The sequence below is a fragment of the Phycodurus eques genome, chromosome 4 (genome assembly GCF_024500275.1).
Source record: "Phycodurus eques isolate BA_2022a chromosome 4, UOR_Pequ_1.1, whole genome shotgun sequence".
NCBI classification, from domain to species: Eukaryota; Metazoa; Chordata; class Actinopteri; order Syngnathiformes; family Syngnathidae; genus Phycodurus; species Phycodurus eques.
In genome coordinates this window covers 32948388-32975680 of record NC_084528.1, presented here as the reverse complement: position 1 = coordinate 32975680, position 27293 = coordinate 32948388, and the positions used below count along the sequence as shown (strand labels likewise).

Sequence of the window (27293 nt, the reverse complement as noted above, 5' to 3'; positions counted from 1 at the left end):
ACATTTGAGTCAGCTTGTTTTGTCAAAAATGTACCCGTCAGCCCCGAAGGTAGTTGCGTGCAGATTCATTTCAGCTTTCAACAGCGTGCCATTGCGGTCGGAGACGTGCTGAGCGTGTCGCGTGTGCCCAGCTTCGGCCACGGCGGAGGACTTCCGGATCCGTCCGCATTGCCTGTTCGTGCACTCGTACCGGGCGCCCGCCTTCTGCGACCACTGCGGCGAGATGCTGTGGGGGCTGGTGCGCCAGGGCCTCAAGTGCGAAGGTACGCGCCCGACCTTTTCTCACCTTTTCGTCCGTATCGCCGCTCGCAACTCGGGATGCTTGTCGCCCCGAGTCGCCCGCCGGGGTTGCGCGATGACGTCATTGCGCAATTACACAGAGCGGCCATCTTAGCAAAAATAAGAATCATTTGAAAGTTTTGTTAACAACCTCGCTAACTTTGAATAGTTTGCCAAATATGTAAGAGTCATTTTCATATTATTTCTTCAATGACAGTAAGAAAAATACGATCAAGACAAAAGTGCTGCATGGCAAAGACATAAAGAGCTTCATAAAAATGAGTTGCACAATTGACGTCTTGCCCTTCAAACTCTGTGGATACTAGTGCATAAATGAACCCAACTACTCATTGAAGACATGACGCTATTGTCTTAATACAATCGTAATAACGATAAAGACATGCATTAGTTGCAATTCCAATGAAGTCGGGACGTTGTGTTAAACATAAAAATAAATAAATGTTAAACATAAATAAAAAACAAAATACGTTGATTTGGACATCACGTTCGAGCTATATTTCATTGAATACACGACAAAGATATTTCATGGTCAATCTGATCAACTTGATTGTTTTTAGCAAATAATCCATTTTCTGTCGCGCTTCTCCTCACGCGGGTCGCGGGCGTGCCGCAGCCTATCCCAGCTGTCGTCGGGCAGGAGGCGGAGTAAACCCTGAAATGGGTGCCAGCCAATCGCAGGCCACATACAGTCTAAACAAACAACCATTCGCACCTACGGGCTTCAATGAACCTCGCATGCATGTTTTGGGGGATGTGGGAGGAAACCGGAGTGCCCGGAGAAAAGCCACGCAGGCAAAGGGAGAACAGGCAAACTCCACACAGGCGGGGGCCGGGCTTTGAACCCCGGTCCCAAGAACTGTGAGGCAGACGCTTTAACTAGTCGTCCACCGTGCCGCCTCGCAAATAATCCTGAACTTGGAATTTTACGGCTGCAACGCGTTCCAAAAAAGCTGGGACAGGCTCATGTTTAGCACGGTGTTACATCACCTTGATCACATCACCTGAGGACACGAATTGTTGAAGCTTTGCAGGTGGACTTCTTTCCCAATCTCGCTCGACGTGCAGCTTCAGCCGTTCAACGGTCCGGGGTCTCCGTTGTCGTATTTCACGCTTCGTAATGCGCTGCGCATTTTCAATGTCGGTTTTGGACCTCGCCGCTTCCATGCGGTGATTTCTCCAGATTCTCTGAACCTTTTGATGATATTCTGGACCGGAGATGATGAAATCCCACAATTCCTTGCAATTGTGCGTTGAGGAACATTGTCCTTAAATTGTTGGACTATTTTCCCACGCACTTGTTCACAAAGAGGTGAACCTCGCCCCATCTTTGTCTTTTTGGCCGCCTGTCCCAGCTTTTTTGGAACGTGTTGCAGCCGTAATATTCCAAGTTCAGGATTATCTGCTAAAAGCAATGCAGTTTAGCAGTTTGAACATGAAATATCTTGTCTTTGTAGTGTATTCAATGACATATAGGTTGAACGTGATTCGCAAAACACGCTATTCTGTTTTTATTTATGTTCAACGCAACGTCCCGACTTCATCGGAGTTGGGGTTGTGCATATTCCTTCATATCTGAGAAACAACAGCATTTATTTTGCTGTCTCGTCCTGGCACTTCATCTCACAGATGCATGGCAACAACGTCACGAGGCCCCCTCCGGTGGCGTTAACGCTAAAGACAGCTTGAGTCACGTTTGTAAAAAAAACAAAAACAAAACAAAACAAAAATTAACTCTTTGGACGCTAAGATGGATTTGTGTTCGTCTTCGGGAAAAATCGGATACATCAAAAAATGTCGTGAGCATCTTCACTAAACATGTTGCAAATCATCCGACTTCATTTGGGACAGATAACGGTAAAGACATTTTGCCATTAAAAGTTTGAAAGACATGACTTTAGAATTTCAAAAAATGAACAGCCGATGGATGACAACTGCCGATCATTCAAATACTCATAGCAGTCAAATTAAATTCAGTGGGGCGTGTCTTTTCCGTTATTGGTAAAATTCTATGAAAATGACCCATAAATGTAGCGTTATTTCATATACACAATTGCTCCGGCAATTGATTGTTACGTGTATTGTTAACAACAAATTGAATTTGAAGGCACAAAAATATGAAGTGTACAACTCTTGTTCTTTTTATGGTAAGAAATTATTTGCTGAAAAAAGCGCTTGTAATATCTGTTAAAAGTGAAGATTTAAAAACAAATGTGAAGGCGCCACACCGTCGAGCGGTGTGGCGGGCCCTGATCTGGCCCCCAGGCTGCCCGTTTGACACCTGCGATTGACAGGTTCTTTAACACGAAGGTTGAGGCGCTGGCTAATCAACGGACTTTCTGTTGCTCGGATTAACGGCGCAGACGGCTCGTCGTTTGTTTCTGGGTGTGTTTTACTGCCCCCGGTGGCCAAGGTGGACGCAGCAGACGGAGTGGCACAAAGGATTGAATTGCAGCATGAAATCGTGACGCACAAACCGATTCATGCGTTACATTGAATCATGTGATCGCTCTACTTTTTTATCAAGTCCAAGATTACGAATGGCTATTTCCCTTTTTCCAAATGTTGTTGTTGTTGTTGTTTGTTTTTGGGAGGCTGCGGTCTGAACTACCACAAGCGCTGCGCCTTTAAGATCCCCAACAACTGCAGCGGCGTGAGGCGACGCCGGCCATCCAACGTGTCGCTCACGGGGGGGGCAGCCATCCCGGGGGGACGCTCCCCGTCCGCCGAGCCCTCGCCGCCGCCCCACTACGGCGACGAGGCCCTGCTGGTCGGCGCACGCACGCGCGCACGGTCGCACGTGTGCGACCGTGCGAACGTGTCTCACTTCCTGTTTCCTGTTTTGTCTTCCAGTCCCCCGTCAGTCCCAACACGGAGGTAAGACCAACAAATGAGGGTTTCAAAAAAGGCTGTCAAATTAGGGTCTTAAGCAAGGGTAAGGGTTTCGGAGCAGGGTTTCAAGCCTAAATGAAAGTTTCAAGCAAGGGCTTCCAATTAGGTTTTTAAACGAGGGTTCATGTTTCGAGTAGGGTTTCAAGACAGGGTCAGGGTTTCAAAAAAGCGTTAAGGTGACAATTTAGGGGTTGGAAATGATGGTTTCAAGACAGGGTTAGGTTTTTAAATGAGGTTTCCGGGCCTGTGTTAGGGTTTTAAATAAGGGTTAGGGTTTTAAGTTAGGCCTTTGGTTTAAATTTCGGGTTTCGGGTCAGGATTGGATTGGGGTTTCATATAAGTGTGAGGGATTCAAAATGATGTCTTGAAACGAGGGTGAAGGCTTTCAAGGCTGCGTGTTGTTTCAAACGGAGGCGAATGCTTCAAATGAGGTTCAAGTTGCAAACGAGGCTTTGAAGCCGCTGTGCTGCCGCCGGTCCTCCCGTTGTCGGCGCAGAAGTCGGCGTCGGCGTGGTCTTCGGACGCGTGGCGGGTTCGCGAGCGCCGCGCCAGCTGCCAGTCGTACGTGGGCCGGCCCATCGAGCTGGACAAGCTGCTGATGTCGAAGGTCAAAGTTCCTCACAGCTTTCTCATCCACTCGTACACGCGGCCCACCGTTTGCCAGCACTGCAAGAAACTCCTCAAGGGGATCTTCCGGCAGGGACTGCAGTGCAAAGGTACCACGCGGCACACTCGTAGCTTCAGCACACTAGTACAACCACTGTCTTACCGGTAATGTTTTTTCAGATCAACTAGTCGGCCTGTCATGCACTCGTAGCCGCTTGGACTCTACTAATATCGCCCACTAGTAACTTGTAGTTACTATTTATGGAACGCCATCTGAGCATTTATTAGATCAGCCTAAGGTCCATGAGCTAGTACACTCTTGGTCTTCACTAGTAGGAAAATTCAGCACACTGGTAGAATGACTGCCTTACGGGCTACTTGTACGCAATTAAATTTGACTAGTAAAATACTAAGCTGCAATAGTACCATTATACGACGCTCAACTTGTAGATGTGTCCTGTACTAGTAATGTCCTGGACCCAAGCAGTAGCGCCAAAGTGCCCACTAGCAGTTTTGCCTCAATAGTAGTATCAACTAGTAAATTTTGTGTACTGAATGAAAATCAGTTCACTGTTAGACAATTATTACTAAGACTTACTACTGGTGACATTGTCAAATTCTACGAATTAACATTGAATGCTTCACTCGTCGTACTAGTAGCATACAGATGTCAACTAGTAATTATTTACACCTCTTGTTCCGCTTCTTGTTCCCGTCCAGATTGTCGCTTCAACTGTCACAAGCGTTGCGCTGCAAAAGTTCCAAACAACTGCTTGGGAGAAGTTGCCAGAAACGGAGGTACGCGCACACACAATGCACACGCATGGATGGACACACGTACACACACACACACACACACACACACACACACACACACACACACTCAGTCACACATGAACACAAACACTCTCACACCCACACTCTCTCTCTCTCTCTCTCTCTCTCTCTCTCACACACGTACACTCGGACGCTTGAACCGGCAGAGCTACTGAGTCCGGGGGCGGAGTCTGACGGCAACATGGCGGACGGTTGCCTTGACGATCACGAAAGGGGCGGCGGCCTGATGGACGACGCGGATGACGTCGTCATGACGACGGACGACATGAGCGTCACCACGATGACAGAAGCGGGGCCCGGAGACCTCGGCGACATGCAAGACCCGGACGGGGACGAGTCCAACCGAGCCATCAGGTACACACACACACACGCACACACAAGGAATAGGGTTTCGAGCCACGGGTAGGGTTTCAAAAATTGGTTTTAAATCTGAATTATGGCTTCAATATTGGATTTCAAACAAGGGTTTACAGCTAGGGTTAGAGTTTCAATTTAGGGTATCAAACCTGGGTTAGGGTTTCAAATGAAGGTTTCAACACAGCATCATGGTTTCAAGTTATGTTTTCAGAGCAGGTGTGATGATCCACGCCCTGCAGTTCCTCTTTTGGAGCACGGGTGGCGCCGCGTGCCTTGTCTCTCCCTCTGCCCCTCCGTGTCCCTCGCAATCGGCAGCACTGATTACCACCCGCGTTTAAAGCCCGCCAAGTTCCACAGCCTTCGCCGGAGCATTGACGCTTGTTTCCGACTCTCGGACTCCCAGGTTTTTGGGATACGGTAGTGTTATCCTGCAACCCGCATCTGTACTCACCCGACCGATTGTGTTCCTTGCGGGCCTTCCCCGTCTCGCCGACCGCTCCGGCCGCGCCGCCGAGCCGCACCACCCGCTCACGTTCCCGCTTACCTGAGGGAACGTGAGCGGGTCCTGACCCTGTGACGACCTCCAATAAGCCCTTCTTAATACGCTCCCTCCGCCTGAGTCCAATTCACATTCACTACGCTGCGTGACAGAATGCTCAGGCCATGACGGACCCAGCGACTAAAGAAGCCCATCGGGGCGCGCACATCGGCAGACAAGACAAAGCCCTCGGCGAGACCACGGACTCATTAAATCCCCTGACACAACAAGCATCTCTCCCGTCCTCTCGGAGCCACTTCTGCAATCCTCCCGTGAGTATTCCTCCCGAGCCCGCAGCCTCCGACCGACCCCGCCTCCCGTACAAACGGACCATACTCCGTGGATTGAGGTTCATGTAGCCATTTTTTGTTAAACTGTACTGAAGTATTCGACCTCCAACCGCTGAGCTATCCCACCGACGAATCTAAGATCGCGTTTGTCACTAACCTCCTTGCGCCAAAGAGCAGCCAAATGGGCTACTGCGCTTTGGCATAACGGACGGCCTGCTCCCTTCATTTCCGCCTGCGCTCTCGAACCAAAAGCCCGGTCTCACTATGACCTGAGAGCGTCATGGTGAGCCAAACCAACACCTCCCAAAGTTCTCCCTCCCATATGACCGTTCCCGCATGTATTCTTGGCTCCGTCCGCAACACCCCAGTCTCTGGCCTCATTGACTCCGTCGCTGATGACAATTTCATCCACGAGGGCCTGGCGTGTCAGCTCCAGCTTGCCCTCGAGCCCCTCCCGCGAAACACTCCAGTTATTTATCATCCAGTTCCCAGAGACGCCACTAGTCCTCGGCTTGGCTCAAAAGACACAACCCTGCCATAGATTGGAGCCACCTGTCTATCACAGGTTGGAGTCACCAACCTGTCATTCCCGCTGTCTCCTTTCGGCCGTCCCGTCCTCCGGCACACCTCAGCTACCAGTTACACTACTACTGACCTCTCCCGAGCCCCAGAAGAATATCACGATCTATCCCCCGTGTTCAGCAAGGACCTCGCCATCTCGCTCCCCCCACACCGCCCCTATGACTACGCCATTGACCTTTTGCCAGGAGCCCCTCTTCCCTCCAGCCGCCTCTTTAATCTTTTCCGTCCTGAAAAAGAGGCTATGGAACATTATATCCGTAACTCCCTGGCTTCTGGACTCATCCGGCCATCTTCGTCCCCTGTGGGGGCTGGTTTCTTTTTTGTTGAAAACAAAACATCTCCGCCCCTGCATTGACCTCCGAGGGCTCAACGAAATCACTGTAAAAAACAAAGCTCCACTGCCCCTTATTGACCCCACCTTTGAACCCCTCTGCGATGCCCAGATATTCACGAAATTTGATTTACGCAACGCATACCATCTCATCCGCGTCAGAGAAGGGGACGAATGGAAAACGGATTTCAAAACCCCCCTTGGACACTTCGAGTACCTGGTCATGCCGTTTTAATTAACCAACGCCCCTGCTGTTTTTGCAAACCTTCATCAATGACATCCTCCGCGACACGCTGAACCGGTTCGTTTTATTCTATCTTGATGACGTACTCATTTTATGAAGAACATCGCCAGCATGTCCGTCAAGTCCTCCAACGCCTTCTTGAGAACCGTCTTTTCGTGAAACGAGAAAAATGCAAATTCCACCTCTCCTCCGTTCACTTCTTGGGCTACATCATCGCCAAAGGACAATTACAACCAGACCCAGCAAAGATCCAAGCAGTCGTCAACTGGCCCGTTCCCTCCACCCGCAAGGAGCGTCAATGTTTCCTGGGTTTTGCCAACCTCTATCGACGTTTCGTCCGTGACTACAGCAAGGTTGCCGTAGCTCTCACCAGCCTCACCTCCACCAGCTCACCTTTCCATTGGACCCCTGCCGCATCGCAAGCATTCAAACGCCTCAAAGAACTGCTCACCAGTGCTCCCATCCTGCGACACCCTGACCCCTTCGTCCAGTCCGCGGTGGAGGTTGACACCTCTGACACGGGAGGGGGAGCTGTCCTCTCCCAGCGCGACCATTTCCCCAAAAACTTCATCCCTGTGCCTTTTTCTCCCGTCGCCTGTCTACATCCGAGCGTAACTATGACGTCGGGAACCGTGAGCTGCTAGCCGTCGTTTGGGCCCTGGAGAAGTGGAGGCACTGGTTACACCCTTTATTATATGGACTGACCACAAACACCGAGCCGATCTCCATTCCGCCAAGCGGCTTAATCTAATTTAATTTACTCAGCCGGTTCAATTTCCGCCTCTCTTTCAGCCCTGGTTTGCGCAATGGCAAGCCTGATGCCCTCTCCTGTATGTTTGCACCCCCTTCCAGTCCAACTGAACTAGAACCCATCCTCCCTTCCTCGTGCTTCGTGGGAGGAGCCGCTTGGAAAATCGAACAGGTGATTATAGAGGCACAGAAGACTCACCCAGATCCCAAGACCGGACCTCCCATCCGACTGTTCGTACCCGATTCCGCAAGCTCTGACGTCCTTCGGTGGGGCCGCAACTCCAAGCTCACCTGTCATCCCGGCATCACCCGCACCATCCATTTTTTCCAACAACACTTCAGGTGGCCCAGTTTAGCCAAGGACACCCGTGAGTTTGTCCTAGCCTGCTCTGTCTGTGCCTGAGGTAAGGCCTCACATCAACCCCCAGCTGGTTTGCTGTGCCCCTTACCCATTCTGAGCCGCCCTTTGTCTCCCTGGACTTTGTCACCGGCCTACCTCCATCTGAAGGTAACCATTATTGACCGGTTTTGACCGGTTCTCCAAGTATGTTCACTATGTACCGCTTCCCAAATTACCCTCTTTTTTTGAGACCGCTAATCTTCTTGTCCTCCACGTGTTCAGACTGCATGGTATCCCTGTTGATATTGTATCGGACCGGGGTCCTCGGTTCTCATCCCAGGTCTAGAAAGAGTTCTGTAAGGCGGTGGGCGCAGCAGCCAGTTTGTCTTCCGGCTACCACCCCCAAACCAACGGCCAGACGGAGTGGGCAAATCAAAACCTGGAATCCGCTCTTCGCTGTGTCACTGTTCGCCATCCTGGCTCCTGGTGCACCTTCCTCCCGTGGATTGAATAAGCCCACAACTCCCTCACCAGCTCCTCCACAGGTATGTCCCCTTTCGTGGCATGTTACGGTTTCCAACCTCCTTTGTTTAAGGTCCAGGACACACTCCGCCCCCCTGTGTCATCGACAACCATCCTGCCGTCTCGGTATCACGCATCCTGGATCTCAGTTCCTCATGGACTGGGAGCGTTCCTGGATTTAACGTCAGCTGATTTTGGATGACTCGCTTATTAGGGACTGCTATGCCGCTCACCCTGGGAAGCCCGGTAGGACGCCTGGAGGCGTCCGCAATGATCCATGCCCTGCGGTTCCTCTTTTGGAGCTTGGGTGGCGCCGTGTGCCTTGTCTCTCCCTCTCCCCCTCTGTCTCCCTAGCAATCAGCAGCACCGGTGCAGCGCACCTGTCTTCAAGCAGCACTGATTACGACCTGCATTTAAAGCCTGTCAAGTTCTACAGCCTTCGCCTGAGTATTGACGTTTCTTGTGACTCACCCGCTGGCTCTCGTACTCCCAGTGTTCCTTCCGTGCCTTCCCCGTCTCGCTGACCGCTCCAGCCACGCCGCCAAGCCACACCACCCGCTCCCGTTCCCGCTTTCTGCTCGCTCCTCGTTCCCGACGGCCCGCCATCTCGCCTTGGATGTCCTTGCCTGTACCAACCTACAATAAACCATTCTAAATCTACTCCCTCCGCCTCAGTCTGCTCTTGGGTCCAATTCACATCCTACTATGCTGCGTGACAGTAGGTCTGGGGGTTTAAATTAGGATTTCAAGCAAGAGTTAAAGGAATTCATTTAAGGTTTTACCTAGGTTATAGGTATCAATTGGAGAGACTTGCTTGGGTTAGTGTTTCATCTAAGTGTTGCAAATTATGGCTCATAAGTGCAGTTTCAAGCCTGGATTATGGTGTCAGGTTTGTAATTAGGGCTTCAAGTTAGGGTTGCAAGCATGGGCGGTTTCCCCTCAACCCCCCCCACACACACACACACAGACACACTGTTGAAGTTCTTTCAGGGTTGTGAAATCGAGTGGGGCGTACAGGGTGCGTAGACTTTAAACAGTTGTAGAACTGTTATTTTTTCAGCCGAAAAATCTCTTCCACCCCCCGGTTTCCCAGCGCAATCAATAGCTTTAATTTACATAACAGTAAGAGTACCTGTGACAGACCCCTGAGGTCTACCAGTCTTGTTCATTCCAACACACAACTTATGAATGGACAACTTACGAGTCAATCAAACGTTTGTGCCACCCCCGCAGCCCGTCGACCAGTAACAACATCCCACTGATGCGAGTGGTCCAGTCGGTCAAACACAGCAAGAGGAAGAACAGCAACGTCACGAAGGAAGGATGGATGGTCCACTACACCAGCAAGGACACACTGGTATGAATAGCATCGAGCATGTAGCCTAGCTGCTAGCACCTAGCTTTATGCCTGCTGTCTTCCTGACTGGGGGAAGTTGGAGTTGAAATCCGAAATGATGTAGACACACACAAGATGGCACTTAAGCACCACTTTTGTTGTAATGAAGCTCCTCAACTCACTCCAGCAAAGTTCCGTGGCACAAAGATGGCACCAAAGCACTACTTTTGTCAAAATGAAACTCCTCAATTCACTTCAACATAGTTATGAACATGCTACAAGATGGCGCCAGTGCACTACTTTTGTCCAAATGAAGCTTCTCAACTAACTTCAACATATTTTCTGGGGCCAAGATGCTTCAAGTTGGCACCAAAGCATTCTTTTTACATTAGACATGTTCACTCTACATTATTTGTACAAAATCCATTTTAACTTGCTGAACATTCAGTTTTTTTGTGAAATATTATGTCAATTTGATTTAATAATAGGGAATTGTATGTTGCGTTTCAGAGGAAGAGACATTACTGGCGGCTGGACAGTAAATGCATCACGTTGTATCAGAACGACACAGGAAGTAAATATTACAAGGTAATCTACATACAAAAAGCAAATATTACATCAACAAAAAAAGAGGACTTGGTTATGTCAAATGTTTGTCGTGCGGGTCCTTCAGGAGATTCCACTGTCGGAGATCTTGTCGCTGGAGGCCGCTCGGACCTTCTCGCTTCTCCCGGACGGCGCCGACGCACACTGCTTCGAGATCGCCACCACGGCGGCGCTGGTTTACTTCGTTGGCGAGGACCAGCACTGCTCCGACGGCAACGCCGACGTGCTGGTGACGCAAAAAAAAAATTAAAACTACACTGATCGGTCACATTAGGTACACACGCGCGACACGTTCGTTTTTTGGTGAATCATCAAACGTCACTGCCGTGCTCCTCCCATACGAAAATTCAAATTCTTCCCCCTTTGTGGTTTTCAGTTTGTGTCGTACGTGGTCAGAATTTGGTAGCAGTCCACCAAAATCCGTGAGACAAGTTTGCTTTCGAAGGCCGACAGAAGCTTCTTGAGACTTTTTTTGCGTGTGGTAGTCAGTCAAACTGGTTAAGGGGGCTGATTTTTCAAAATCCCGGAAAGGACCAAAGTCACCGTACAATAGCCAGTTCAAAGCAAAATGGCCGGCTTCCTGTGTATTTTTCCGGTATGGCTTCGTGTGATTTTCTTGTGGGTCTACTCATGATATACACTGCATGCTTCAAAAAGGTCATGTTGACAAGTAAAACTGGTTTTGGGGGCTGAATTTTCCCCAAAATAAAAGGACCCCTGGAAATGCTAAAACATCTTCTTCAAAACCAAAGGGGAAGACTTCCTGTCTCTTTTCAGGCGTGCCTTTTTTTGTGTGGGCGTACTCATGATACGCACGTCTCCCAAATGTAATGTTGCCAAATCAAACGGGCTTTCGGGGCTGAATTTCCGTCAGATTTGGAGGGTGACCAAATTGAGCCTACAATGGCAGCTTCATACCAAAAATGGCAGACTTCTTGTGTGTTTTTTGGCCTGGCCTCTTGAGACTTTTTGGTGGGCCTTCTCACGATAGGCAAATTTCACGTTGCCAGGTGAAACTGGCTTTGGTTGCTGAATTGTCTTCAAATTCAAATGACCCGTGGAAATGTTCAAAATGGCCGACCATAAAATGTCTGCTTGAAACCAAAGTGCTCAACATCCTGTGTATGTTTAGGCCTAAGTATTGAGTATTTAGAGTTTTTTGTGAGTCTACTCGTGATTGTGAAATTGAACGCTGCGAAAGTAAACTAGCTTTGGGGGCTGAATTTCCAAATATTCTTGTTCGCAACGGCAGAATGTCGATTGGATGACTCTGGTGGTGTACCTAACGAAGTGTCCGGTGTTTGCGTTTCCTTGCGAGTGTCTGGGACCGCCGTTGATGATGTCACTTCCTCCCAGGTGAGCGGCGTGGGCCAGGACGTGGCCCGCATGTGGGAGATGGCCCTCCAGCACGCCCTCATGCCGGCAGTCTCCACGGGCGTCTCCCGCAGTGGTCGTGGCGACGGGCACAGTGAGTAAATCGCAAATTATGATAATCGTTTTTAAATACGGCGGCGCTGACTGTTCTCGTCCGGGTGCCGATCGGTGGTCCGCGGGCACCGACTCCTACGCGAAGCCCTCGTGGATATTTCAGACTTTTATTGACGTCAAAGTGGTCGTGACTCACGTCTATTTGAGGGTTCTCTCGCCACGCAACATCAGCTGAGAGGATGGAAGGGTTCACCTGTGAGACCAGTTACATTATTTTGTACATTTCCCTCTTATTATTAACATTATAAATGAGTACCTGGTGCTCAGTAGCAGCTCAGAGAGTTTCGGGGAATATTCAGCCCAAGGGAGCCACTTTGAGTTAACAACGTAACATTTGGTATGCGCTTCTATCGTGAGTAGACCGACCAAAAACAAAGCGTGCCATAAAACACACAGGACACCCACCGTTTGCTATGAAGTGGCCATTTTAGGCTTCATTTGGTCATTTCCAGGGATCCTTTGAAAACGAGCATGAAATTTGGTCGGCATGTTTATTGTGGGTAGGCCAACAAAAAGGTCTCAAGAATCCATGGCAAAAGACACGCAAGGAGTCGAGCATTTTGGTACGAAGGGGCCATTTCACATTCATTTTCCAAAAATTCAGCCCCTAAAGCCACTTTCGCTTAGCAACGTGGAATTTGGTTGGCGTGTCCAACAAAGAATTCTCAACAAGTTATGCCGAAAACACACAAGACGTCGACTGTTTTAGAATAAAGTGGCCATTTTTGGACCAATTTGGTCACTTCCAGGGATCCTTCGATTATATGAAAATTCAGCCCCCGGAACCAGTTTGAGTTAGCAACATCAAGTTTGGTTGACGTGGCTACCATGGGTAGCAACCAAAAAAAGTCTCAAGGAGCCATGCCCGAAAAGACCCAGGACGTCTGTCAAGTCTTTGGGTCAATTGAGTCATTTCCAGGGATTGTCAGGGCATTGAATCGATCGCAACAGGACTGTTCTGATTGTCTTAGAAGATGTTTCACTTCTCATCCGAGCAGCCTTCATCGGTTCATGCAACAAGGCTTGTGAGTCCTTCTTTTTCGAATTGAAATGTTCTCTTTGTATTTGTTGCAGAGGAAATCTCCATCAGTATTTCTGTCTCCAACTGTCACATCCAGGAGAACGTGGTGAGTATACACACACGCGCGCACGTACGCACGCACACACACGCGCGCACGTACGCACCCAAGGTGAGCGGGCGCCCGGCTCGCACGGCGCCTCTACCGGAGATGATTGCGATTACTCAGTGAGGCTGACCGAGCGTCGCCATGGTGACGCGTGGTAATTAGGCAGTGAGCAGCCACTAATATTGTCTTCTTTGTGCGCTCCTGACCGAGGTGTGATATTAGCCTGTCAGCTTACGCACACGCACGCACACACGCCAGCTGATGTGACAATACAGCTGGAAATATTTCATCCACAAGACATCACGAAACACGCAAGAAAACACGCAACTACATACAACATAAGCACAATATTGACACAAAAGTCCATACAATTTCAACACAGAATGTACAAACAACATCCACAACAACATGTACACAGTCACAACGAATCTACACACCATCTACACGAAGTCAACACAATTTACCCACAACACACACGCAACATAGACACCAAATAAATATAACGTGCACACGACGTATACACAACATACACAAAATCCACACGATGTCAAAACAATGTCCACAAACATCACACAAACACACAAACATGCACACATTCACACATTCACACCAAATCTACACAAAACCAGCACACCATGCACACAACATAAATACAAAATGCAAACAAAATCCACACAAGGTCAACATATCCTCCGCAAAAAATACACACAAGAAACGCAAACATACACACACTAAACACACAACATTAACATATCTACACAGCATCCGGAGAACACGCCTCCGCTTACATCTGCCTTCCTTTAGTGCCACTGACACACGCACACATGCACACACACACACACACACGCTCACAAAAACTGACACCTCTCGACTTTGTGTCTCATTGCAAGTCGATGAAATCAAATATCCACCTGAGAAAAATCATCAAGAACATCGCGTCTGTGAGGGAGGAGATTACAAGTACCCCAATCAATCCACTAGTAGAACCAGTTCAGCATCTGATTAACCCTTCAATACGATCAAAGGAATTCCCACACATTTGGAAGATCGCAGTAGTCACACCCATACTCAAGTCTGGAGATTTGAAGACAGGGCAGTTATAAAATTAAAAATAAAAACTTCGACCAGCAGACCACAGTATTTTGATTCGGGAAATGCTTTTTAAAAAGAAATGTCATCTGCAGCTCTGTTGTGGTTTAAATCCTACCTGGAAGGAAGACAACAGCGTGTGAAGGTAGATGGGGTGAGCTCCAATCTCTGTCTGAATGACTCGGGAGTTCCACAGGGATCACTTTTAGGTCCACTTCTGTTCTCAATGTACATACAGTAAATGACCTTTCAAATTGTTGATAATTGCCAACTGTTCACAGATGATACTGTCAACTGTGTCACTGCCGAAAGAGAGATTAACTGCGTGAGCAGATTATTGAGTCCGTTGACGAGTGAGTTAGTGAGTACATTAGTGAGTGAGTTCATGAGTTTGTCAGTAAGTGAGTGAGTGCGTGTGAATGAGTGTTGTAAATTACTGAGTCAGTTATTGAGTCAATGACTTAGTCAGTCAGTCAGGAAGCAAGTGAGTGAGTGAGTGAGTGAGGGAGGGAGGGAGTCAATGGCGATCACCACTGGTCTCTAAAAGCTCTTCAACACTAAGCTATCGGGCCGAGAGCTGCTTGAATGACTTACAGTCAATTAAATCAATCAATCAATCAATGCATCAATAGTTGTTTTGTATGTTTCAGGACATCAATTCCATCTATCAGATCTTTCCAGATGAAGTTCTCGGGTCAGGACAGTTTGGAATCGTCTATGGGGGTAAAGCACAACACAACTTTTAACACAACTTTTCAACACTAACTCACACAAACTCATCTCGTGTGTGTGTGTGTGTGTGCGTGCGTGTTGTCAGGGAAACACAGGAAGTCGAGCCGCGATGTAGCCATCAAGATCATTGACAAGCTTCGCTTCCCCACCAAACAAGAGAGTCAACTGCGCAACGAGGTGGCCATCTTGCAGGTAAGGAAACACACACGCGCGCACACAGGAAGTGGAGGACAGGAAATCAAGGAGGACTGTTACAGGAAGTGAACGATGGCTACAGGAAGTGGACTGTATCAGGACGGGACAAGGGGCGCGTGTGTTTTGCGTTCCCTCGTAGAACCTGCACCACCTGGGCGTGGTGAACCTGGACTGCATGTTTGAGACTCCGGAGCGCGTCTTCGTGGTGATGGAGAAGCTTCACGGAGACATGCTGGAGATGATCCTGTCCAGCGAGAAAGGTCGACTGCCCGAACGCATCACCAAGTTCCTCGTCACGCAGGTCGCACTCACGCTGCTGCTTCTTCTTCTTCTTCTTCTTTGTTGTTTCATGACTTAGTTCATTTGTTTGTCACCTTGTTAGTGTTTGTTTCTTAGTTGGTTTATTTGTTTTTGTTCATTTGAACGACAGTTGCTTACGTAGTTTGATTGTCTGTTCATTTCTTTGTCAGTTTGTTCATTATTTTAGAACGTTTTCCAGTTTGTTCTTTCAGTGTTTAGTCAATTTACTAATTTGTCTATTTGTTCGTTATTTTTTTATTTTGTTTATATGTGAGTCAACTCATTGATATTTTTTTTTGTTTTTACTTTGTGTTTGTTTTGTTGATTTGCTGTTCTGTTGCGTTTGCGCGTTCGTTCAGATCCTGGTGGCTCTGCGTCATCTCCACTTCAAGAACATCGTCCACTGCGACCTGAAACCCGAAAACGTCCTGCTAGCGTCGGCGGATCCTCTCCCGCAGGTGACCCACGAACCCACGTGTCGGCCGGGGAAAAGGCGCGGCGGGCGACCCACGGTCCGTTTTTGGTTTTTTTTGCGGCAGGTGAAACTGTGCGACTTCGGATTCGCTCGCATCATCGGCGAGAAGTCGTTCCGGCGCTCGGTGGTGGGCACGCCGGCGTACTTGGCGCCGGAGGTGCTCCGCAACAAAGGGTACAACCGCTCGCTGGACATGTGGTCGGTCGGCGTCATCGTCTACGTCAGGTACCTTCGCGCCAGGTGGCGAGCGCTTGCTTTTGGGAACGCACGGGGAGACCGAACTAAAAATATTTGATTGGTTATCACTGTGAAAAAACTTTTATTCCCAAGTCCTCCTAGTTAGTTCATTAGTTTGTTAGTCACTCAATCAGTCAGTTGGGGAGATACTCAGTTAATTATTGTTTGTTAGTCAACTACTTAATTTGGGTTTTTTTCACTAGTCATTCAGTCCGTTCGTGTGTTCCTTTGTTAGTTAGTTAGTTAGTTAGTTAGTCTGCTGGGTCAATAGTTTTATGACTTGCGACTTGCTTGCCAAATGCTTCAGAAAGACTGGACTTGACTTTGACTTGAACTACATGACTTAACAAGTCATCTCATTTCGAGTTAGAAATCTGCATTTTAATTGAGACAGTTTGCATTTTTCTTTCCTTTTTTGAAAGTAAGAAACGTTTGGGGGGGGTGGGGGGGGCATTCGCGCCAACCTGGCAACCCAGTCGACGTTGTTGCGCACTTTCCAGTGTGACGTAACCACCTGCACGGACAACGATGGAAGGAGCCTCAAAGAAAATACAATTTAGATTTTAGGATTTTATGTTGTCGATGAAGTCTGCAAAAAGATGATGGCAATCTGCGTGGCTTGTAACTCACGCATTAAAGACAACAACAAGACCCATGTCGAACTTCATCCGTCACGTCAAAACTCACAAAGACAGGGAAGCTAATTGAACAGTTTAGCTCGCTGGTCAAACATTAAGTGCCATCGACTGGTTTGGGACGATTCAAAATAAAAATGCTGTGATTGTGACCGTTTTAGTACAGCTAAGTAAAGTAACTGGGGGTGGGACGCTTTATGATAAATGTCGCAGCCTTTTGTTTCTATCATATACTGCCCTGCAGTTCCATTGTTGGAGCCAGGAGGGCGCTTTGTGTGCGTGTGTGTGTGTGTGTGTGTGTGTGTCCTCTGTTTTCAGCACCTGTCTTCAATCAGCCTCATCACCACCGGTGTACATAAGCCCGTGAAAATCCTGGCCTAAGTATTGCAGCCTCTGCTAGCGGTACCACGGCCCACCTTATGTCAAGTAAGCTATGCTGTTCCTCGCTTCCCTTGTTAACTCTTGTGTCTCCTCGTTCTCAGTGCTCCCCTGTGTTCCTGACCCACGTCATTCCTGCCACCAAGCCAGCCGCCTGTTCTGTCCACTGCCTGCCACCTGTCCACGCCGCCGCTGCCAACACATCCAGGACCACTTCCATCACCTTTCCTCAATAAACTGTTCATCATTTCACATCTGCCTCCGCCTGCTCTTGGGTCCAGCTACTCCCCACACGTGACAGAATACTTAGGCCACTATGGACCCAGCAACTCCGGAGGCTCTGAAGAACACACTAACGCCCACATTGGACGACAGGACAAAAACCTGCAAGAAATCACCCAAACGCTCCACTTCTTTTCGCAACATGTCTCCCTCCTTTCCCAACAGACGCAATAGACGCAACCCCCTGTAAGTACTCCTCCCGAGCCCGCAGCCTCCGAGCCACCCCGCTTCCCGTACAAAGAACCTCATGTCCCTCTGCCCGAGCCCTACTCCGGGGAGCTAGGTGCGTGTAGCCAGTTTATTCTTAATTGCTCACTCGTATTCAATCTCCAACCGTACAGTTATCCCACCGAACGTTCCAAAGTAGCATATGTCACTAACCTCCTCCGCGGCAAAGCAGCAAAATGATCCACTTCATTCTGGCTAAACTCTTCTTCCGTCCTCCTTTCCTTCGATTCCTTTTCCGCCGCCCTTTCCATTCGCCTCGATGACCGACCGCGAGAGAGGAGGGTCCGCGTATGTAAGAATCTTCCCACTCGGAGCACCACGCTGTCGGCTTCTCACCCGCCTCCCGCACCGTCTCCCGCACTTCCGTCACTCCCAGTAGCTACCACAGAGACCATGCAAATTGCTAAAACGCGTCTAGACCCAAAGGAACGTCAGCGTCTAGTCATCCAGCGGCTATGTATCTACTGCGGTCAATCCAGCCGCGTTATTTCCTCATGCCCCCTCCGATCAAAAGACCAGGCTCACCGCGACCCGAGATCGTCGTGGTGAGCCAAACCGCCATTCCCTCAAGCCCTCCCTCTCGCGTGACCGCTCCCGCTTGCATTATAGTTTCTGCTCAGAACACCCCCATTACTGCCCTTATAGATTTCGGTGGCGATGACAACTTCATTCATGAAGCAATAATACACCAGCTCCGAATCCCTCTCCAACCACTTCCGTCCCCAAAGAAAGTCACAGCCCTGGATGGCCGAATCATCTCCCCCGTTATCCAGTGCCATTCACCTTGCTCATTTCGGGTAATCACCGTGAGAACATCTCACTTTTTGTTATCCTTTTCCCTGACACCACATTAGTCCTCGGAATTCCCTGGCTCAAAAAAACACAACCCCACCATCGACTGGACACACTTAGCCATAACCCTAACCCTCACTGCCACTCACACTGCCTGCTCCCAGCTATACCGCCCTCTGATAAATCGCTTCCCTCTTCCACGCGCGTTGACCTCTCCCGAGTCCCTGAAGAATACCATGATCTCTCTCCGGTGTTCAGCAAAGACCTGGCCATTTCTCTGAATTCCACCTCTCCTCCGTACACTTCCTGGGCTACGTTATCTCTAAGGGACAACTACGACCCGACCCTGCCAAGATCCTAGCCGTCATTAACTGTCCCACTCCCACCACCCGCAAAGAAGTACAACGTTTCCTTGGATTCGCCAATTTCTACCGTTGATTCATCCGTAATTACAGCAAGGTCGCAATTCCCCTCACTAGCCTCACATTCACCAACTCCCCCTTTCGGTGGACCCCGGCAGCATCCCAAGCATTTAGTCAACTCAAGACCCTGTTCACCAGTGCGCCCATTCTTCTCCACCCCGACCCCTCCCTCCAGTTCGTGGTCGAGGTTGATGCCTCAGACACGGGGCAGGGGCTGTCCTCTCGCAGCGGGACCCCACGACCCAGAAACTTTACCCCTGTGCCTTTTTTTCCCCATCGTCTGTCCCCTGCCGCGAGGAATTACGACGTCGGCAACCGAGAGCTATTGGCCATAGTATGGGCCTAGGAAAAGTGGAGGGACTGGCTGGAGGGGACTGAACTACCATTCGTCATTTGAACAGACCACAAGAATCTCTCTTACCTCCGTTCTGCCAAACGCCTTAACCCTCAACAAGTTCGCTGGGCTCTCTTCTTGAGCAGGTTTAATTTCAGTCTCTCTTTCCATCCTGGCTCCAAAAACAGCAAACCAGATGCCCTGTCTCGACTTTACTCACCCCCCTCCAGCCCTGACGAACCGGAACCCATCCTTCCTTCCTCATGCTTTGTTGGAGCAGCCACTTGCCAGATCGAACAGGTGGTTCAAGATGCCCAAAAGACTCTGAGTCTTTCCTCCGTTGTGTTGCCGCACGCAACCCCTCCTCCTGGAGCTCCTTCCTCCCATGCATTGAGCACACCCACAACTCCCTCACCAGTTCCGCGACCGGTATGTCACCATTCATGGCTTGCTATGGTTACCAACCCCCATTATTCAAAGAACAGGAGCAGGCAGTGGCAGTCCCCGAAGTCAAGGATCATCTCCGGAGAATCCAGGCAGTGTGGAAAGGCGTCCGAGCGGCGTTGACCCGGTCCGCCGCACGGAATAAACACCTCGCGGGCCGTCATCGCTCCCCGACGCCCGAATACAAGGTGGGCCAATCTGTCTGGCTTTCTTCTCACGACCTGCCGCTTCAGACAGAATCACTTCCCCATTACCAAGATCATCAATCCCACTTCCGTCCAATTGAAGCCTCCGCAGTCTCTGAAAATCCATCACACATTCCACGTCTCTTTGCTGAAGCCTGTCTCCACATGCGCGCGGTGCACCGGTGTATATAAGCCGGCCTGTTCCCGAAAATCCTGGCCTAAGTATTGCAGCCTGTGCTAGCGGTACCACGGCTCACCTTATGTCAAGTAAGCTATACTGTTCCTCGCCTCCCTTGTCTACTCGTTCCCGGTGCTCCCCTGTGTTCCTAACCCACTTCATTCCTGCCACCAAGCCAGCCGCCTTTTCTGTCCACTGCCTGCCACCTGTCCACGCCGCCGCCTGCCAACACATCCTGGACCACCTCCATAACCTTTCCTCAATAAACTGTTCATCATTTTACATCTGCCTCCGCCTGACAGTTTCGGTTCCAATAGGCACGCAAAAGTCACTTGGTGTTTTTTTTCTTGGAGTTCGGAGACGTTTTGGGTTCGAAGTCTGCTGTCTGGGATCACTTTGCACTACGATCACGGTGATAAAAATGGTGACAAAAGTGCGTTCTACTATTCGTACGCACAGTACAAATTGTGAGTAGCTACGTGCGAATATCATTTTCATACTACTGAACATGTTTATGGAAGTGTCACCATCAAAATGTCATCGGTTGTGTCGGCGCCGTGATAAAGCTGTCTGCACAATGTTTTCAAAATTGACACCAGAGCATATGAGAAATCACCTTTAATCTAATGACAATTGTCAATTGTCCCGCTTCAGTGCTTCTAAATAAATGAACAAACCCGACTGAGTATTTTCATGAAAGGAGAGAACACAGGAGGAATGCAGATTTTGTTCACATTACTTTTGGCAACATTTTGATGTCATGTATTAATCCCTTCATTCTGAATCTCTTTTATTCTCCACTCGCCCATTCGGTACATATTTGAGCAACAGAAAACAGTCTTGGCCTTTGCTTCGTTGTGTTCTCTTAAGAACCGTCGGAGTTACACGGCTGTCATCGCAAAGTACACAGCACAGTTTGTTCACAAATAAAGTTCAGTTAAATTTGTTTGGAAATACAACTGCAATAAATTCCATCAATCATCATCTCAGTTGTTTGTTTCATTTTCACTTTTGGAGGGTGTGAATACGTTTTTAGCGTTACGATTGCTGGTGGGGAAAAAAAACGGTGAAAACCCCTTTTATCAGCACTCCAATATATGTTAGGACTGGAGCAAGATTGTATGACTTGACTTGCGACTTGCTTAAACCAAGTAATGATGACTTGACTCGACTTGCTTGAAATGTAGCGGCGACTCGACTCAACTTGCTCGAGTCCCCCCGCAGTGACTTGCGACTTACTTGAGACTTGAAGGTTATGACCTGAGGCTTACTTGTGACTTGCACATATGTGACTTAGTCGCAGCTCTGTTAGTCAGTCAGTTTGTTTGTTTGTAAGTTTGTTTGTTCATTAATTTCTTTCTTTGTTTGTTTGGTAGTTGTTTGTGAAGTTAGTCCGTTTGTTCAATAGCTACTCAACAACCTTTGTTGTTACTTAGTTGATGAGTTAGTTTGTTAGTCAGCTACTTAGTGTGTGTGAGTTTGTTAGTCAGTCAGTCGTTCAGTGTGTTCATTCGTTTGTCAGTCAGTTTGTTCCCGCCGTGTCATGTTTTGCTGTCTTCAGCCTCAGTGGAACGTTCCCGTTTAACGAAGACGAAGACATCAACGATCAGATCCAGAATGCCGCCTTCATGTACCCGCCGCACCCCTGGAAAAAAGTCTCCCCGGAAGGTATGTTATATCCCGTTTTAAAAATGGACACCATACCTCCTTTGTGTATTCCCCCAGAACTTTCGAGAACTTCACATCCAAAAATACATCTGTATGACTCACAAGACTTTTGGGAGAGTATTACAAGGACTGACGAGATGAAAGTTGAGCTTTTTGGAAGGTGTGTGTCTCGTTACATCTGGCGTAAATGCAGCAGAGCATTTCAGAAAAAGAACATCATACCAACAGTCTAACGGTCAAGTGGTGGTAGTGAGAAGGTCTTGGACTGCTTTGCTCCTTCAGGACCTGGACAACTTAGTGTGATTGATGGAACCACGAATTCTGCTATTTAACAGAAAATCCTGAAGGCGAATGTTCAGCCCTCAATTTGTGACCTCAAGCTGAAGCGCACTTAGGTTCTGCAGCAGGATAACAATCCAAAGCACACCAGCAAGTCAACTTCTGAATGGCTGAAAAAAAACTAGATGAAGGTTTTAGAGTGGCCTGGCCAAAGTCCAGACTTGAATCCGACTGAAATGCAGTGGCATGACCTTAAAAAGGCCGTTCATGCTCGAAATCCCTCCATTTTTGCTGAATTCAAACAATTGTGAAAGGAGGAGTGGGCCAAAATCTCTCCACAGAGATGTGAAAGATTCCCTGCCAGTTCTAGAAAACGCTTGATTTCACTCGTTGCTGCTGAGGATGGCCCAACCAGTTCCTAGGTTTTTCACACGGGGCCAGGTAACTGAGTCGTTGTTTTCCTTCAATGAAATTGACATTTAAAACATCATTTTACGTTCACTTGGGTTGTATTTGTCTGTTATTTACATTTGTTTGATGGTCTTAAACATTAAAGTGGGGAAACTGCAAAAATGTAAGAATTTGAGAAGGGGGCCAGTATTTCTTCACGGCACTGTATCTTGTTTCTCATCAACTCATTAGCTTTTCGATTCCACCTGGTCTCGTCGGCCCTGTTCCCTGTGTCAACCAATCAGCTCTTTCCAGTCACTCGTGTCTTGTCCAGGTGTGCCTCGTTGTCTCGTCAATTTGTTTGTATTTAGTCCCCTGCTTTCTTTCAGTCTGTCAGTTGGTTGTTGATGTCACGTAGCCTTTGTTGTCTTCGGTATTGAGTGTTTTGGTTCTTCCGTGTTACTTTGTTGAATGTTTTTTGGACTTTTAGTCTAGTATTTTTTTTTTTTAAACATGTTGTAGTACTTTCTGTTTTGCCTTTTTTTCTAATAAATCCTTGTGAGTACATCCTGCACTCTTGCTTTGCCTCCCTGCTTCCCTGCGCTTGGGACTTCCACTTTTGCATCCGCACGAAAACCACCAAAACCCAAATCTCTGACAAGTAGTGATTCTAAATCACTGACATTTATACGTTAGGCAGAACTTTGGGGCAAGCGTGGACTTTTGAGGAACACCAAATGTGACCACAGTAGGTTCTGAATTTGTATATCCGATCGTTACAAACCGCATCCGCCTATTCAGGTACGCCTTAAACCTTTCACCAGCATGACTATTTGATGCTAGCGTATGCAGAAGCTTCGCAATAATATTAATAAATCCCTTTTTTTTTTTTTTTTACAGCACTTTTCTTGATACTTTGCCAATTTCCATTCGCCGGGGATCATACCTCAATGTATTCTGAGGTGAAATGTCGGAAAAAGCACATTACGTTACCTAAAAAAGAAGGCTTGAAACAATCGATCTGTGTTTTATATGTTGCTCCGAGGTTAAGCTAAAATCACTAACGTGACCTCCTGAGGTTAAACATTAGTTTGTTAATTAGGTTGCTCTTTTGTAGTTAGATTATTCTTAGTTCTTACAATAAGTATTTAGTTAGTAAGTTAGTCAGTCAGTTAGTTAGTGTTGTTCTGATAAGTTAATCACGCTAACGTGAGTGCCTGTGACAGAATGTAGCATTTGACGTCGCGCTTGCCGGAGTGGTTTTGATGGTTGCCGTGATGCTAAGTGAATCTCGCTAACGTGACTTCCCGTGACAGAATGTTTGACTGGTTTCTGACTCGGTAGAGCGTAACATGAATGAAATATGAAGGGAAGGACTACGCGGACTTTGCGTTCGCCTTTGTTAGCCGGCCTCCCTCCCGCTGGCTTTAATGAGCAACTTTCACATCCGCCGAGGTCGGTGTTAGCGTTAGCGCGCTAGCCCATTTCACGCCGCCTGTCGACCACCATTACGCTCATGCCTCCATCTTGTCCCTCTGAGATGCTTTGGTTTTGTTTCGTTTGATCATCGCGGCGACCTCCACTCATGGTCAACTTCTTTTCGAGAGTAGCGTTTGTGAGTGAGTGAGAGAGTGAACAAGTTAGTAAATTGGTAAGGAAGAAAGTTAGTGGGTCAGTTAGTTGGTTCTTCCTTCATGTGTTTTGTTGGTTCGTTTCCTGGTTAGTTCGTTATTTTGTTGGGGGTTTTGTTTGTTGTTTTGTTAATTTAGTGAGTCTATTCTTACAAGTTCATTAGTGAGTTTGTGTTTTTGTTTGTTTGTTAGTTAGTTAGGCCGTTAGTTCATATTACTCAGAGTGCTAATGGTTTGTTTGGCTGTTTGGTTGGTTGCTTATGCGGTAGTTAGGTAGTTTGCAGATTAGTTTGTTAGTTCGGAAGTTAGGTTGTTCTTTCGCATTTCGTGAGTTCATTGTTATTTCTTACGTTAATTAGTTCGTAAGTTAGTTGCATTTTGTTGCATATTGTTTGTATTGGTGTGTGGGAACGGTGGAAATCCCTCGGCGTTCTTCTTCGGCTTTGCGTCGTCGCCGGCTCGTCTGCCTCGCGGTCGTTTTGCTCCCGAGGAGGCGGCAGGAAGTCAGAGAGCCAGCGAACGAGTGACTCACGGGCGTTTAAGTCGGACGAGCGAGCGAGCGAGATGACAACAACAGCGTGACTCACGCGCCCAAATAGACAAAGACAAATTGATGTGGCGAGCAGGTGAGGACGTCGTCTCCGTGCGCTTGGCCTCCTGCGTCACCTTGAACGTTTTCCATGACTGAAGGCGTCACTGCGGCAACATGTCACTTGACGCCAAATGTAGCTTTAACTCTTATGTGGTGTGTGAGGGTCTTTGCATAAATGAGTGAACGAGTGAGTAGTTAGCTAGCGCCTTTGTGCATTTGTTAATTAGTTGATGTCTTAGTTTGACTGTTCATTAGTTGACTCACTCAACAAGTGAGTCAGAGAGCTCGAAATGTTTTCCTAGTTAGTCAGTCAGTGAGTTAGTTGCACAGTTAGTTAATGAAGACGTTTAGTTTTTTTATTGGTGTCTTAGATATTACGCTCATCTGTCAGTTTGTTAGCTTGTTAGTTGTTACTTAGTTTCTTTGTTAACATAGTTAATGAGTTAGTTTGTCTCTTTTTCTTATCTTTTTTGCTTCTTAAGTTAGCGAGCAAGAAGTCAAAAAGAGAAACTGATGCGGTGAGCAGGTATGCGTCAAGTTTAATGTTTGACTGACTGTGTTGCCACGGCAACAAGTAATGGGATGCTGCGGACAGAGCCCACGAAAAACCATTTTGAAAGTGGCTTTAATTCTTCTGCTGTCTTTGGGCGACATGATTGTTCCTCACAGCGCCCAAAAATGTGCGAGCGCTCGCAGGAAGCGGGGCTTTGGGGGGTCCATTGAAGCGGGGGTGCATTCATGTGCAAATAACAAGCGACGGTGACCCCACCCAACCCAGCCGCCCCCACCCACCACTGGGGGCCCAGCGCTGCCGGAGCCGCTCAGCGGACCGCTGACCCCTGAAGAAATGTTAACATCATGTTAGCTTTGCTCATTAGCCTCTGCTGACCCTCATGCCGTGGGGGGGGGGGGGGGGGGGGGCACGACGGGGTACCCCACATCCTCCGTCTTGACCCCCCACCCCCCCTTCTTCTTCCACTTCTTCAGCCATGGACCTGATCAACAATCTGCTGCAGGTGAAGATAAGGAAACGCTACAGTGTGGACAAAACACTAAGTCACGCTTGGCTGCAGGTCAGAACCGCACTGCGCCAGTGAACGAGTGAACAAGTCAATGAGTCAGTGAGTGTGTGAGTGAGTACATGAATCGATGAATGCCCGAATAAGAGTGACCCCATGAGTGAATGCATGAAATACTGAGTGAGTGAGCAACAAGTAAATGAACGGATGAATGAGTGAGCGAGCGAATGAAGCAAACATCCCACAGCTGTTTTCCTTCAAGTTGTCGTTTGTTTTGTTTTGCGTTTGCAGGACTACCAGATGTGGTTGGACCTGCGCAGCCTGGAGAGTCGCGTGGACGAGCGCTACGTCACGCACGAGAGCGACGATCTGCGCTGGCGTCATCACGCCAGGCTCGGCGGCGGCCACGCGCAGACCTACCAGCAGGGGGCCGCGCTCCACCCGGCCCGCCAGGACGAGTTGGAGACCCTGAGCGAGCGCGTCAGCGAACTCTGAAGCCGGCAGGAAGTTCGCACTAACGCAACAGGAAGTTGATGGACACAAACAGGAACGTCTAACTAAAACAACAGGAAGTTGAAAGGTAAACAAACTGAAAGTTTCTACAAAAAAAACAAGAAGTTGAAAGTTATACAAACAGAAACTTTCAATCAAAAATAACAGGAAGTTCCAACCCAAAACAGGAAGTTGAAAGGTAAACAAAGAGGAAGTACCAACTATACCAACAGGAAGTTGATGGAAAGAAAATGTGCCAACCGACCTCATGACTCAGAAACTTTTCTCCTTGTTTTTATTGTTTCTTCAAAAGATTTTTTTGGGTGTGTGACTTGATTTTGACGTAGACAAGCAACCAGTAGCAGCTCGTCTATCTGTGTGTGTCTGATGCTAACGCAATGCTAACTTCAGGCTAAACTGTTTTGCTGTCTCAAGCACCTGTGTATTAACACCATTAGCAATCCATGCTAACAGCACATGTGGCTGTTTCTCTTGTTTTTTGTTAGCAACGCTAATGCAGGTATTTGTTCCATTCGAAGAAAATCAAAAAGTATGTTGTCATAGTGACATGCTACCTGTTAGCGTGTTAGCTTTGAAACGACAAACGTTCGATGACAAACTCGATACACGTGGGATGAAAACATTTTTAAAGGAAACATTTTTTGTGTTATGACCTCTTTATGGATTTTGGATTTTCTTGGATTCTTTATGAGAGAGAAGACGAGTTAACATGTTCTCACTTTTGCTCAAAGTTCAGCCTTGCCAAGGTCTTTGCTCTTATTTGGCGACAACATCATTTATTGTGAATGAGCGTGTGAATAAATCAATGAAAGAAAATCTGCCTTGTCATCGAATGGTCCTCGTTCGCTCGTACCGCTACGCTAGCTCGTTAGCACGGAGCACGCCAATGCTACGTCAAGTTGCTTTCAGGAGAAAAGGGGCTGCGACCTTGGCTGAATGAAAATGGAATGAAATGATTTTCCTTTCTGGTCGGAAAGCTCTTTGAACATTTATTCGATATCCTACTAGTGCGCTGAACTTACGATGCTCTTTGTCTAGTTGAAAGACTTTCTTACTCGTGACGTTTTTTCCCATTACCAGTAGCACGCAGAAGTCAGCTAGTACTTTGTTTTTTCTCACTAGTAGTATGTGTTTGTTCTACTAATGTGCTGA

General features: G+C 48.0%; 1 protein-coding gene across 1 annotated transcript; it reads left to right on the top strand.

Annotated features, from left to right (window-relative positions):
* The first annotated feature begins 208 nt into the window (after positions 1-208).
* prkd1 (protein kinase D1) lies at positions 209-26123 on the top strand. The gene is made up of 19 exons (XM_061675499.1): positions 209-263; positions 2892-3067; positions 3151-3174; positions 3686-3905; positions 4516-4593; positions 4779-4986; positions 9820-9943; positions 10433-10510; positions 10596-10757; positions 11885-11996; positions 13091-13143; positions 14883-14955; positions 15050-15156; positions 15299-15460; positions 15819-15917; positions 15999-16159; positions 21611-21717; positions 25597-25682; positions 25920-26123. The coding sequence occupies exons 1-19, from the start codon at positions 224-226 to the stop codon at positions 26121-26123; spliced, it is 2274 nt and encodes a 757-aa protein (XP_061531483.1). The 5' UTR covers positions 209-223.
* Positions 26124-27293: the final 1170 nt, after the last annotated feature.

Coding starts and splice junctions, on each gene's coding strand:
- prkd1 (XM_061675499.1), top strand. CDS start 224: ATGCTGTGGGGGCTGGTGCGCCAGGGCCTCAAGTGCGAAG. Junction 4,594..4,778: donor AGAAGTTGCCAGAAACGGAG/GTACGCGCACAC, acceptor TTGAACCGGCAG/AGCTACTGAGTCCGGGGGCG. Junction 4,987..9,819: donor GAGTCCAACCGAGCCATCAG/GTACACACACAC, acceptor CCACCCCCGCAG/CCCGTCGACCAGTAACAACA.